General features: G+C 43.5%; 1 protein-coding gene across 2 annotated transcripts in view; it reads right to left on the bottom strand.

Moving 5' to 3' along the window:
- The window catches only part of LOC106584037 (cAMP-specific 3',5'-cyclic phosphodiesterase 4B), a 309,843-nt gene that overhangs the window by 185,582 nt on the left and 109,264 nt on the right, over window positions 1-14,997 (bottom strand). The window contains exon 1 of one of the 2 annotated variants that reach the window (XM_014168844.2): window positions 3,818-4,543. The exons of the other annotated variant lie outside the window; for it this stretch is intronic. Within the exon in view, the coding sequence (XP_014024319.1) occupies window positions 3,818-4,050 (233 nt within the window). The 5' untranslated portion in view covers window positions 4,051-4,543. Of the gene's footprint in view, window positions 1-3,817; window positions 4,544-14,997 lie in introns of those variants that run through there. 2 annotated transcript variants of the gene reach the window in all.

The following is a 14,997-nucleotide window of genomic DNA, read 5'->3' as shown; positions in this document are numbered from 1 at the left end:
ATTTATACTATAGCAAACTGCAAATACTACAGTATAATACAGTCATTTCCGCAACACTACAATACAATCATGTCCGCAACACTACAGTAACTTTAGTCCGCAAAAAACACTACAGTGAATACTATAGTATCTATACCATAGCATACTATAGTATTCTTTCATGTCGGTATGTAGCTGAGCACTGGCCCCTTTGAGGTATTAGAACAGGCATAGTCATTGCGTGTCTCAGAGCCTTAATTGGCGGCTCGCGTAATATTACAATTTTACATGTGAGACCAAATACAGCACAATCTCAAATAGATTCTTAACAGTCAAATTTCACAAACATAAACTGCACTATTTTGCTCATCCAATAGGTGGCAGTAGATGATAGATACTGAGCTTTGCATCAACGTGAGGTTGGGTAAACTCTTGCTTCGCCCTCCACGAGGATAGCTACGGAGGCGGGAGGCGAAGGGCCAAGCGAAGCAGTAGTGTATCACACTCGAATGCACATGTTTTGGGGCGCATCAAAGTGAGTGTTTATCACCATCTTTGGCCAAATCGAACTACCTGGCAATGAACATTTAAAATGGACCGATTTGTAGTAGTCAAGCACAATCCAAAAAAACGCAACAGAAATGAGCAACCTGCCACTAGAACTGAACAGGAAAATGAGGAGGGTGATGGGGAGGAAGCTAGTGGACTTGCACACACAAATGATGAGGGACAAGCTAGCGAAAAGAAAAAGACACGGCTGCAGTTGAATGTGAGGTTATTGAACTGGAGGCAAATGACACCCTAATAGCTGAGCTGAGAACAGGTCTTTCCCACTAATGGCACATGGTCCCTGACACAGAGTACCCAGCTCTGAAGCAGTGCATGCAAAAGGTAACGTCCTTTTTTAATGACTTGTGAGTCAACATTTTCAAAAATGACATTTTGAAAATAAAACACAGGAGTAGGCTGACCAATGCATATCCAGACTGCCATGTCAATGTACAAGTATTGCATACGGAGAGTCAAGGAACAGCATGCACACTTCCACTCATCAGACTAATAAATATGCTCTTCAGTTGGGGTGTGTATACACCACGATTTGTTTTATGTGCTATATTTGGAGTTTACTTCTATTAGAAGTATTGCATGAGCAGACAAAACAACTTAATTGAGGTATGTCATGTCAATTTGCAGTTAAAGTGGTAAGGTGGTGGCTCTCTCAGTGTTCAGAATTTTGCCAATGAGGCTCCCTGGCCAGAATTAGTGACTACCACCACATTAGACTATAAGGAAGGTTTAAGACGACAGATGTAAAGGTGATTGAAACATCCACTTCCACATCGCAGTCACCCAATTGGACTAAGACATATGCATGAGCACAATATCTTTCTGGGGCTTGAAATAGTGAACCTATTTGGGCGTGTGAACCATTGCAAATTACAGCCATTAGGGTTCTTAAACATTTGATTTTCTATTACATTGCCATCTAATAACACATGACATCAGCAAGGGTCTTTCTTCACAGCTGTAAGTCAATGCAACATCAAACCCTTCAAAGCCTGTCTCGTTGTGGGTCACAACCCCCACTGTTGTCCCTATGGAGTCCTTATGCTTTCTATACATACAGCGCATTCAGAAAGTATTCAGATCCCTTCCCTTTTTCCACATTTCGTTATGTTACAGCCTTATTCTAAAATGGATTACACAAATAAAAAATCCTCATCAATCTACACACAGTACCCCATAATAACAAAGCAAAAACAGTTTTAAAAAAAAACATTTTTGCAAATTTCGTACAAGTAAAAAACAGAAATACCTTATTTACATAAGTATTTAGACCCTTTAATACCCTGTTTCCATTGATGCTTCTTGAGATGTTTCTACAACTCGATTGGAGTCCACCTGTGTTAAATTAAATTGATTGGACATGATTTGGAAAGGTATACACCTGTCTATATAAGGTCACACAGTTGATTGTGCATGTCAAAGCAAAAAAAAGCCATGAAGTCGTAGGAATTGTCTGTAGAGCTCCAAGACAGGATTAGATGTAGAGGCACAGAGCTGGGGAAGGGTACCAAAACATTTCTGCAGCATTTAAGGTCCCCAAGAACACAGTGGCCTCCAAGACTCTTCCTAGAGCTGGCCGCCCGGTCAAACTGAGCAACTGGGGGAGAAGGTCCTTGGTCAGGAAGGTGACCAAGAACCCGATGGTCACACTGACAGAGCTCAAGAGTTTCTCTGTGGCCAGATGGAAGCCACTCCTCAGGAATCTGCACATGACAGCCCACTTGAAGTTTGCCAAAAGGCACCTAAAGACTCTCAGACTATGAGAAACAAGATTCTCTGGTCTGATGAAACCAAGATTGAACTCTTTGGCCTGAATGTCAAGTGTCACGTCTGGAAGGAACCTGGCACCATTCCTACGGGGAAGCATGGTGGTGGCAGCATCATGCTGTGGTGATGTTTTTCAGTGGCAGGGACTGGTAGACTGGTCAGGATCGAGGGAAAGATGAACGGAGCAGAGTACAGAGAAATCCTTGATGAAAACCTGCTCCAGAGCGCTCAGGAACTGACCTGTCTCTGAATGTCCTTGAGTGGCCCAGCCAGAGCCCGGACTTGAAACTGATCGAACATCTCTGGAAAGACATGAAAATAGCTGTGCAGCGAGGCTCCCTATCCAACTTGACAGAGCTTGAGAGGATCTGCAGAGAGGAATGGGAGAAACTCCCCAAATACAGGTGTGCCAAGCTTGTAGCGTCATACCCAAGAAGACTCGATGCTGTAATCACTGCCAAAGGTGCTTCAACAAAGTACTGAGTAAAGGGTCTGAATACTTACGTAAATGTGATATTTCAGTTTTCTATTTTTTCAATAAATATGCCAACATTTTTTAAAACGTGTTTTTGCTTTGTCATCATAGGGTATTATGTGTAGATTGATGAGGAAAAATAAGGCTGTAACGTAATAAAATGTGGAAAAAGTGAAGGGGACTGAATACCTTCCGAATGCACTGTAATATCTCACATAAAAGGATGTGTCACACACAGCCGCACAATCCAGCCATACACACCATTCCACACACACACACACACACAGACATGCACGCACGCACACATTCACATCCACATAGACAGACAAACACAGACAGAGACATGCCACGCACATGCTGACATCCACAGACACACAGACAGGCTGTGAGAGACGGCTGTGTAGAGCCAGTGAGTGTATGCTTCCAATACCAGCTCCATATAGACCCATAGCTCAAACAGGCATAACGCCCTTCACTCCTCCACCTGAAACACCCTGCTCTCTCACAAGCATGCAGGTACACACACACACACACACACACACACACACACACACACACACACACACACACACACACACACACACACACACACACACACACACCACGCAACACAGTAGGAACCCGATCCTTACGTGTGGAACAGAGCAAAGTGGAAGGAGACGTGACGTTCACTATCAAGACGTCAAGACACTCCTCAAAACACACAGTCACCTTGCGCCCCTCTAGCAAAGTCACAGACCCCCTCTATCAATACATAACAGTAGCTCCATCTCAGAGACTTATTAGTTAACCTTGTCCACGCACAGTCCAGGGTCCACCCTCCCAGCCCCAAGCTCTTCCCTCCCTCCATGGCTCAGTTGGTAGAGCATGGCGCTTGCAACGCCATGGATTGTGGGCTCATTCCCCACCCATACAAAAATGTATGCATGGATGACTGTAAGTCGCTTTGGATCAAAGCATTTGCTAAATCGCATATATTATTTATTTTATGATATATCCTTCCCTATCTCCCCTGTCAGTCCTCCTTACCAGGTGTGAGCGACGGTGAAGCGCCGACGGTGGCGGATTCCCCCCTTGTTGACCATGAGCCTGCGGAAGAGGCGCGGGGAGCTGCGGGGGGATAGTTTGGGCGAGGTGGCGCCCCGCTTCCCTCCCTGGCCAGTGTTCAGCTTGGGGGGCTCCAGCTCCAGATGCATGTGTTCTTTAAAGGTCCTGATGCATCCGGAATCAGCGTCCGGAGCACTCAGCTCGTTGGATGACATGCTGATGGACAGACGGGGATTTCAATGGAATCTTTCGGATGGACACCCGCGCTCAATTTGGATTTTTCTCTGTCCTTTCTTTCGTTTGCTCTCTGGCAGAGGCTATGGCATGCACAGGCAGGCAGAACCGAGGGCTGGAGGGAAGCAAAGGGATTGAGGCTAATACACTAACACATGCACACAAATGCCTGCTTTCACACAGTGTGTGTGGCTTTGCCTCCACTCTCTCGCTCTTTCTCTCTCTGTGCTCGCTCCTTCTTCTCAGCTTCAGGGATTAGCAACCAGAGTCCTCTCTCGCTCTCTCTGTATCTTCTCTCTCTTTTGCGAGTCTTCCTCAAAGCTCAGAGGGCAATGATTTCAGTCTTTTCTTCTTCTCTTCTCTCCTCTTCAACAGGTGCTGGTAGAGTCTTAGTCTTCCTTCCAAGGGAGAAGAAGAATACTGCTCCTGTGTTCTCTTCTTTCTTCCCCACCTCTGTCTCCCTCTCTCTCGCTCTTGCTCTCTCTCTGTCACTCTCTCTCTCTCTCTCTCTCTCTCTCTCCTGCTGGGTCTGCCTGTCGTTGTGTCTGTAACGTGCACACCCGGCAGCGTTCCCTCCCTCCACTCTCTCAGTCCATTCAGTGTAGAGAATCTCCCTAATGAAAAATTCACCAGCAGGCCTGCAAGCTGCTCTGCTCTTTGCCCCTTATCAACGGCTATCCTCCTCAGGCAGACACTCCTAGAGAGACAGACTCCCTCCTCTTCTCTCTGACAGCTACTGTTGTCCAGGGCTAGGTCCCCTTCAACAAACACCTACTAACACGCACGCACGCACGCACGCGCACGCACGTGCACACACACACACACACACACACACACACACACACACACACACACACACACACACACACACACACACACACACACACACACACACACACACACACACGCAGCAGGACACTGGATTGAGAGGCTAGCTGTGCGATTGGGATGCAGAGAGTCACATGCTCCACTGTTCATTCAGAATAAACATGAGGGGCTCAGTGCTAGCATGCAGCTTCACCAGGCCACGCCCCCCCGGGCTCTGATTGGCCGCTGGTTGTTTTGACGACAGGCAGGCAAGGACAGGGACAGGTTGCCATGTTTCTTGGTGATGTGGCCGAATCTGAATTGTAATGATGATAATAATATGACCTTTTGCCGAACGCAAATAGACACACATACACGAGCGCAGGCACACATGCACGCACGCACACACGCAGACACACACACACCTGTTCCAACAGAGTGCATAGTAACCCAACGCATTGTCAAACACTGCAAATACAGATAGGATTTCACAACTGAATTCAGCAACCCGTCATAGTAATTGCCCAGCATAGTCTGCGTAGTGACACACTGACAAAGTGCATGAAGGACACACACACACACACACGCTCAGAGAACATTCCATCACAATCTATGCGTGTCATTCACAATCAGACAGCCATGTAATTACACCTCTTGTGCTGTGAAGGAGGAGGCTAGAAGTCATCTAACCATGAGATGACCCCCCACAGAGACCAGGCAGACTACTGAAAAAGAAAGACATAGCTGCCAGTTTACTGTGTAAAAAAAAATGTATTGTTCATTTCACTTTTGTTTATAATCTATTTAACTTGCTTTGGGAATGTAAACATATGTTTCCCATGCCAATAAAGCCCTGAAATTGAAATTGAACTGAAAGAGAGAAAGAGAGAACAATAGAGAGAGAGAGAGAGAGAGAGAGAGAGAGAGAGAGAGAGAGAGAGAGAGAGAGAGAGAGAGAGAGAGAGAGGAAATAAGATATTTTGGTAACACTTCATTGGAATCGATAGAATGATTGACAAAACAGTGTTGAGTTTCTCTTTCTGTGTTGATGACCCCCGTATCAAATCGATGAGTGATTTATTGGCACTTGACCCAACAACAGGGTTTTTTGTGTGTGCAGTTAATAAGGAAAGAAAGAAAGAATTACTATTGTTGCATATGTACAGTATGTGTAGATAGTACATTTTATGTTCATGTTTTCAATATATCTCAAAATACTTCTGCATATTGGTTATTGATTTGGACACTTTAAAACTGTGTTCGGACATTGGGCTGTTTATTTATCAACATGTCTTGTCAACAGGAAGCAATGACAGCGTCATTTTCAACTTAAGTTTTAGGAATAGAAATTGAACATTCAACATACAACTGTAGGCTACTTAATCAGGTAGGAACTGCTGAATGAGTGCAAAAACATGCTGTTGTGACCGGTGTAGATTGCCTCTGAATTTTGATCGGCTTACATATGACCAAAGGATCAGGGTTGTTGTTGATCTTTATTCTGATAAAGAAACAATATGCACCAACTCCTCTCTTCCACCAGAGCACAGTAGAGAGGGCGCAAATAAGAATAACAATTGTCTCGTTTGGCAACGATACAATATACTGCAATGTACAGTATAAAATATAGCTAATGTACAGTGTAGCCTATGGGCCTGGGCTAGCCAAATTTCATAAATAACAGCCAGGTGTTTTGTACAGTTGATACATGATGTGCACTTGCAAACTAACAGTAAAACATCATCAAAATATCACAACAAACAAAAACACGCGACATACCTGATAAAGAAACAAACAACAACCATAAATGAAGTGTCCTTATGTACCAACTCCTCTGTAAAGTACAAATGAACAAAATGGGACATGAATAGCCCTGCTAGCCCAATGACGACACGTACAGAGAAAAGTACAGTAACTAGATAGCATGTACAGCATTCACAAATCAACAGATAAAAAGTTCATGAATGCATGAGATACATACATATCACAATATATTGGTGGGAGACCATTATAGTACACTGTCAGTGAACATATAAACTAATTATAAGTGTTTTAACACAGAGGACCTCTTCCACATGGGTACAGTAGACAGGGAAGAGGTAAGGTGGGCAGGGGATGTTCAAGAGGGGGAATACAGAAGGAGAAGGAAGTGTGAGACATTAAAAAGGGCACTTACAACAGCAAAACTATGTTGTTAGTACAGTGTAACTATGAATTATTACAATACAATACTGTAATTACACTGTAACAAAGACCCATTCAAATTACATTTTGACTGAAAGAGAGCTAGGGAAAGAGAAAGAGAGGGTAAGGAGTGAGGCTGTGAGCGGGACAGAATACAATAATAGAAGCTGACAGACAAACGGAATTGAGAGAGAGAGACATAAAAATGAGAGGGGAAAGAAAGAGTGAAAAAAAATAAACAAATGATCAGCCGCTCCAGTGCCTTCACGGAGTGTTGTTCTCTGTATGAGTCACCCATGGGTTCCTCGAAGATTGGATCTACCCTGGCTCTGACATCTACCCTGGCCAGCTGTCACTCAATGACGTCATCAGAAACGCAGAGACTGTGTAACATTATCTACCATGGCGAGCTGTCACTGCCGAAGACAAGCAAGCACAGTAGCAAGTAGGTGACTGTAAATGTACAGTAAATTACTGGCAGCACAGAAGCCAGTCAATTACTGTAGATTTCCAGGACCTTTACTGTAACGCACATTTACAGCATATTACTGGAACACCTGACTACAGTAACACGCTGTATTTCTAGAATTAACAGTACATTATTGGAAGCACAGTGGTTAGTAAACTGTTGCAGATTTAGAGTGCATGTAGCTAGTGCCAACGACGGGGCAGTATTTCTGACATAAGTATTTCAATAGTTTCAAATCCTATTTTGTCATTTATATTTTACTGACCTGAACTGCAATTCATGAAGCCTATTTTGTAAAAATTGAATTAGAATACATATATTTTGTATTTTATAATACAAATCTGACCGACCGGCTCGATTCAGTCTTATGTAGCAAAACTTGAAATCGTGTTTTTTTACACTGGATAAAAGTAGAGACTCGGAGCTAGAATATTGAATATCATACACTACAGTTGAGAAACAATGGTATAGTAATTATGCTTTGAAAGTTGATAAACTTGTAACCCTACTTTTGAGAAAATGGCCGTTGAATGCTTTGGTACACCTTTTGGAGAGCTCTTCTTTGTCTACACCCATTCAACATCGTTCACACCTCTTAAGCCTTAGCCCCACCCATCTCTTTAAGGATTATCATGTGACGCCATGTGCTAAACGGATTGACTTCTGTAGTGTACTAAACAACCAAAGATTTCAAGACTAAAGGCTGGTTTATACTACATCTATCAATATGTCTGTATACAGTTGTCACAGTGACAACATGAACTTCTATTGTTGTCCAACATCAAACTTGTCGTTGTGTCGTTATGAAAAAGTATAAACACAAAAAATGACGGGTTGCATGACTTCAGCAGCGTGGTGATCCGAAATACCATAACTGGTATCTTTTAACACCAATAAACCCATCAATTTAAAAATGAATTTTGTATACCTCAATCTAGCAAACCACGCAACTAAAAGCAAAGCTAATTTGTATTAATTATTAATGGAAAATAAACTCACAACAAGATCATTACTTACAATTTAATGGCAAGGCAGGGCATTCTACCAGAGAATTTTAAACTTGGACACTGTCTCGTTGGCCTAACGTTATATCCTAATTTGACTTTGGTGCAGGTCATGTTGTTCTTCACATTGCCGTCTCTGGTAAACACACACTATGTCTAATAATATCGAAGTGTATTTGTCACATGCACAGGATACAGAAGGTGTAAACGGTACAGTGAAATGGTTACTTGCATAGTAGAGTCTTTTGTTTAGATATGTAGCTAGCTAGCTAAACAAAGAACCAATCCCATCTCATAACATTACTATCCTGCATGAATCTACAGGTAGCTAAAGCTAACCAACTACTAGGTTAAATGTTAGCTAGCTAGCCAACATTAGGCTATAGCTAACATTAGGCTATAACAAACAATGTAAACGGCTCTGAGATACAAATAATATTCCTACACAGATCATACAAGTAACTGTTAGCTAGTGAGCCAGCCAGCTAATGTTAGCTAGCTAGCTAACAGTTCGGTTTAACTTGCAATGAAAATGACTTTCTGACAAAATTAGAAATGTACAATATCTGAAGATGTAGCTAGCTAGACTCTCTTACCCGCATACATAATCAACACTTCTCCCTCTCTGTCACGGATGTCATTGTAGCTCTTAGTTTGAAGATGTAATCCAGAGACAAGTGTTTTATACAACACAACAGCCTTTTGTGTTCTCTTTTTGACTACTTCCGCATTTCCAATCAAACGCCTGCATTTTCTCCATCTCCTTAGCTATCATACTCTGCTTTCACCGGGCATTCCACAGATTTCAAAACTCGGTTCCCTTAGCAACGCATTTGCAGTTCTTAGTGATATCTTTCAAAAATGCTGCGTTAGAAAGGATTACCTACACATACTGAGCAGCTCATGTTAGCTACAGACAGAAGTGTGCTACATGGCAGACCAATCCGAATTCACCTCTTGGCATGTCCAGCCCATCCATTATCTCAGCCGATCATGGCTAGCAGTAAGGTTCCTGTCTTTTCCGTGGCTAAACCAACAAGGCTCGTAATTTAACAATTTTATTCATATTTACAGATGGCATACAAGTTTGTTATTAAGGCACATGAAAGTTCACATGTTCCAGAAGAAATTTCTGCCAAAAAAAAGCAGTTAGATAAAAACAAAGTGTTTTCGTTCAAATGCCTCTCCTGTGAAGTAGTGACACACGACATATGCCTAGTTTCCTGAAACCAGTCACAAATATATACTTGCAAGTAGCCTGCTTAACTACAACATTCTCGGTAATGGTAACATGACCTTGTACTTGCTATGACTGTGGTATATTCTTGTTTACCTTAGTCTAATACACTGACTGTACGTCGCTCTGGATGAGAGTGTCTGCTAAACGACTCAAATGTAAATGTCAATGTAAAAATGAACACTTGTAAAGCACACTGCTGGGTATTATTCTGATATTATACTGATCATTTTGTAGTTAAGCAGGCTACTTACAAACAAGGGCAAATTTCATCAAAATACAAATAGTTTGAGGTTGGAGCACATTAGAACAATACCCAGCAGTGTGCTTTGCACTTTAACATTTTGGTCATCTAGCTGCAGACGCTCTTGTCCAGAGCATTTATTTAAAGTTGATTAAAAACACATATCACAGTCATAGCAAGTAAAACAATTCTGTAACTGTTACTGAGAATGTTGTTGTAGTTAAGGATACATTGGTCTTCAAAATATCCGGTATTCGTAACAAGATACCTTTTCCATGTATGTTTGTCCACCTCTGGCTAGTGCAACATCGGTTATTGTAATATTCACAGTAACTTGCTACCAGCTTCCTGTAAATTACTGTAAAATGAAGAGGAATGACATAGTACAATACTGTAAAATTAGCCTACTATACTGTAACGAAGTAAATGCTACTGTAATAATGTTGGTATCTTACAGTAATTACATGGGATTAGCACAAGCAGGTTGGCTGATAGGTATTTATATATTACAGCACATTTATTAAAATGTTCTGTTTTATTTCACTTGGACTTCAAGTGGTCTAACAAAGGCTTCCAAACTGGCCATGATTACAAGGCAAAACAGCCCAAAAGGACATGGTTTAATAATCAATCACTAGAGGTTTAAGTACCGCTGTCACTCTGATCTCTCCCTTATATACATTAAAATGTTAGGGCACTACTTCCACATATCAGTTCAATTTGTACAGCGTTCTCACTAACAGTTGCAGCAAATAAAGGCAGTTTCAAGGCACGCCTAAAAATATGCTAATGAGTCAGCGATTCTTTGCCCTCCCACAAACTTTTTCCACAATGCACCACCATTTACAGAATGCTGCAGTAAATATACAACAAAATGGTAATACAGTAAATTATTGATGAATTGTATTGTAATAAAATTACAGCAATTTCTAACAGTGAAAATGTAATTATACATCACAGCATTCCAAATAATATTTAGCGTTTTATATCACTTGCACCTGTAGAGGTCTTAACAAAGGCTTCTAAACTGGCAGTGGCAACAGGGCAAAACAGATCAATAGGACATGGCTAAACACTCAACCATTAATGAGCCATTGAACACACCGATTGGCACGTGTTTTTCTGTTGCTCATAAGAAAAACAACAGTTCAATCTCGGAGGTGTGTTTCCTGACCGATTCCGCATTTGGTTAATGGTCTTGTCTTATGTAAACGGTTGAAGCTGCTGGGCAAGTCTGTCTCACTGTCTATGCTATTGGATAGAGAGCCATCTCCGCAGCTGTTCACCCCATGTAAGGAAGCAAATGCTCATCGTCAAATCAAAACCCAACCTTCATTTACCCGGTGTGATGCACAGATGTTCCAAACTCCGTTTTAGACGAGACCCACTTTCTGACAACATTTTTCCTATTTACACTTGTTAGTCAATTTTGACACTAGAATAACTGTTTCTGACTCATATCGCCACGTAGCCATTTTAAAAGCGATTTGTTGATTTTTAAAGGAAGTCGCTATTTAAAGGTTTGAGAATTACTGCCACTCTGATCTGTTCCCTGTATACATTTAATTGTTAAAGAACCACTACCATGTACACTATACAGTGTATTCGGGAAGTATTCACACCCCTTGACTTTTTCCACATTTTGTTACTGTCATAGGCGTCATAAGGATTGGACCAAAACGCAGCAGATAAAGTGCTTATCTTCTTTCTTTATTAAAGAAAACACTTAAAGAAAATAAACTGACGACGAAAACAGTCCAGTAAGGTGCTCAGACTATACTGGAAACAACCACCCACAAAACACAAGAGAAAACAAACCCAACTAAATATGGCCTCCAATTAGAGACAACGACAACCAGCTGCCTCTAATTGGAGGTCATTGCCAAAAACCCAACATAGAAATAGAAAACTAGATAAACACATAGAAATAGATAACATAGAACATAAACCAAACACACAAAACAAACACCCCCTGCCACGCCCTGACCAAACTACAATAACAAATAAGCCCTTTTACTGGTCAGGACGTGACAGTTACGTTACAGCCTTATTCTAAAATGGATGAAATAATTTTTTCCCTCATCAATCTACACACAATACCGCATAATGACAAAGCAAAAACTGGTTTTTAGTAAAAAAAAACTGAAATATCACATTTACATTACTATTCAGACCCTTTACTCAGTACTTTGTTGAAGCACCTTTGGCAGCGATTACAGCCTCGAGTCTTCTTGGGTATGATGCTACAAGCTTGGCACACCTGTATTTGGGGAGTTTCCCCTCTTCTTCTCTGCAGATCCTCTCAAGCTCTGTCAAGTTGGATGGGGAGCCTTGCTGCACAGCTATTTTCAGGTCTCTCCAGAGATGTTCAATCGGGTTCAAGTCCGGACTCTGGCTGTACCACACAAGGACATTCAGAGACTTGTCCCGAAGCCACTCCTGCGTTGTCTTGGCTGTGTGCTTAGGGTCGTTGTCCTGTTGGAAGGTGAACCTTTGCCCCAGTCAGAGGTCCTATGTGCTCTGGAGCAGGTTTTCATCAAGGATCTCTCTGTACTTTGCTCCATTCATCTTTCCCTCGATCCTGACTACTCTCCCAGCTGCTGCCGCTGAAAAACCTCCCACATTATGATACTGCCACCACCATGCCTCACCGTAGGGATGGTGCCAGGTTACCTCCAGACGTAATGCTTGGCATTCAGGCCAAAGAGTTGGCATTCATTCAGACCAGAGAATCTTGGCCGGGCGGCCAGCTCTCGGAAGAGTCATGGTGGTTCTAAACTTCTTCCATTTAAGATTGATGGAGGCCACTGTGTTCTTGGGGTCCTTCAATGCTGCAGACATTTTTTGGTGCCCTTCCCCAGATCTGTGCCTCGACATAATCCTGTCTCGGAGCTCTAATGACAAGTCCTTCGACCGCATGGCTTCGTTTTTGCTCTGACATGCACTGTCAACTGTGGGACCTTATATCGACAGGTGTGTGCCTTTCCAAAGTGCCTTTCCAAATCATGCCCAGTCAATTGAATTTACCACAGGTGGACCCCAATCAAGTTGCAGAATGAGCTCAATTTCGAGTCTCATAGCAATGGGTCTGAATACTTATGTAAATAAGGAATTTATGATTTTTATTTTTAATACTTTTGCAAAAAGTTTGCTATTATGGGGTCTTACATGTAGATTGATGAGGACATTTTTTTATTTGAAAAAACTATTTTAGGATAAGACTGTAACATAACAAAATGTGGAAAAAGGGAAGGGGTCTGTCACGCCCTGACCTTAGAGAGACGTTTTATTTTCCTCTAGTTTGATTAGGTCAGGGTGTGATATGTGGTGGGCAATCTAGGTTATTGTATTTCTATGTTCCATTCTATGTTTGTGTTCAGCCGAGTGTGGTTCCTAATCAGAGGCAGCTGTCTATCGTTGTCTCTGATTAGGAATCATACTTAGGCAGCCCTTTTTCCCTCCTTCTGTTGTGGGATCTTGTTTTTGTACAGCTCAGTAAGCCTGCGGAACGTGACGTTCGTTCGTTCTTTCTTTGTTTGTTGTTTTGATTTCGTGTTCTGAGTTTAATAAAAAATAGAAATATGAACACGTACCACGCTGCACCTTGCTCTACTCATTTCGACGGACGTCACAGAATCTCCCACCACAAAAGGACCAAGCAGCGTGGTCAGGAGACATGGACCTGGGAGGACATCCTGGACGGGGTGTCCAGCGTTCCTGGTCTCCAGTGCATCTCTTCGGCCCAGGTTATCCTGCGCAAGCTCTACGCACGGTACCCCCAGTTCACCAGCACAAACCAGTGCGGCTTGTTCCAACTCCACGCGCTTGCCGGGCTAAGAGGGGGATCCAGCCAGGACGGGTTGTGCCAGCCATACGCTCCAGACCTCCAGTGTGCCTCCACGGCCCAGTATATCCTGGGCCAGTCCTAGGCACTGTGTCGCCAGTGTGCCTGCACAGCCCAGATCATCCTGTGCCAGTGCTCCGCCCTTGCCAGGCTAAAGTAAGCATTGAGCCAGGACGGGTTGTGCCAGACCTAAGCTCCAGACCTCCAGTGCGCCTCCACGGCCCAGTATACCCTGTGCCAGCTCTGCGCACCCGGTCTCCAGTGCGTCTCCCCAGTCCAGTGAGACCGGTTCCAGCTCCACGTAAGAAGCCTCCAGTGATGATCCATGATCCGAAGCCTCCAGTGATGATCCATGGCACGAAGCCTCCAGTGATAATCCATGGCAAGAAACCTGTAGGGATGATCCATGGCACGAAGCCTCCAGTGATAATCCATGGCCCGGAGCCTCCAGTGATGATCCATGGCGCGGAGCCTGCAGTGATGATCCATGGCACGGAGCCTGCAGCGACGGTCCCCAGTCCGGAACCTCCTGAGACGGCCCGCAGTCCGGAACCTCCTGAGACGGCCCGCAGTCCGGAACCTCCTGAGACGGCCCGCAGTCCGGAACCTCCTGAGACGGCCCGCAGTCCAGAGTCTCCAGCGGCGGTCTGCAGTCCAGAGTCTCCAGTGGCGATCTGCAGTCCAGAGTCTCCAGTGGCGGTCTGCAGTCCAGAGCCTCCGGCGATGATCCACGGTCCGGTTCCTCCTCCGACGATCCACGGTCCGGTAATACTAAAATGGAGGGATCAGCGGGTGGAGCGGGGGCTATGCCCCGAACCGGAGCCGCCACCATGAGTAGATGCCCACCCGGACCCTCCCCTATAGGTTCAGGTTTGCGGCCGGTAGTCCGCACCTTTGGGGTGGGGGGGTACTGTCACGCCCTGACCTTCGAGGGACGTTTTATTTTCCTCTAGTTTGGTTAGGTCAGGGTGTGATATGGGGTCTCTGATTAGGAATCATACTTAGGCAGCCCTTTTTCCCTCCTTCTGTTGTGGGATCTTGTTTTTGTACAGCTCAGTAAGCCTGCGGAAATGACGTTCAATTGTCTTTGTTTGTTGTTTTGATTTCGTGTTCATATTTCTACAAAAAATAGAAATATG

This window comes from Salmo salar, chromosome ssa23 (genome assembly GCF_905237065.1).
Source record: "Salmo salar chromosome ssa23, Ssal_v3.1, whole genome shotgun sequence".
NCBI classification, from domain to species: Eukaryota; Metazoa; Chordata; class Actinopteri; order Salmoniformes; family Salmonidae; genus Salmo; species Salmo salar.
Note: the sequence above shows the minus strand (reverse complement) of the source record. Positions and strands in the feature narration are given on the sequence as shown.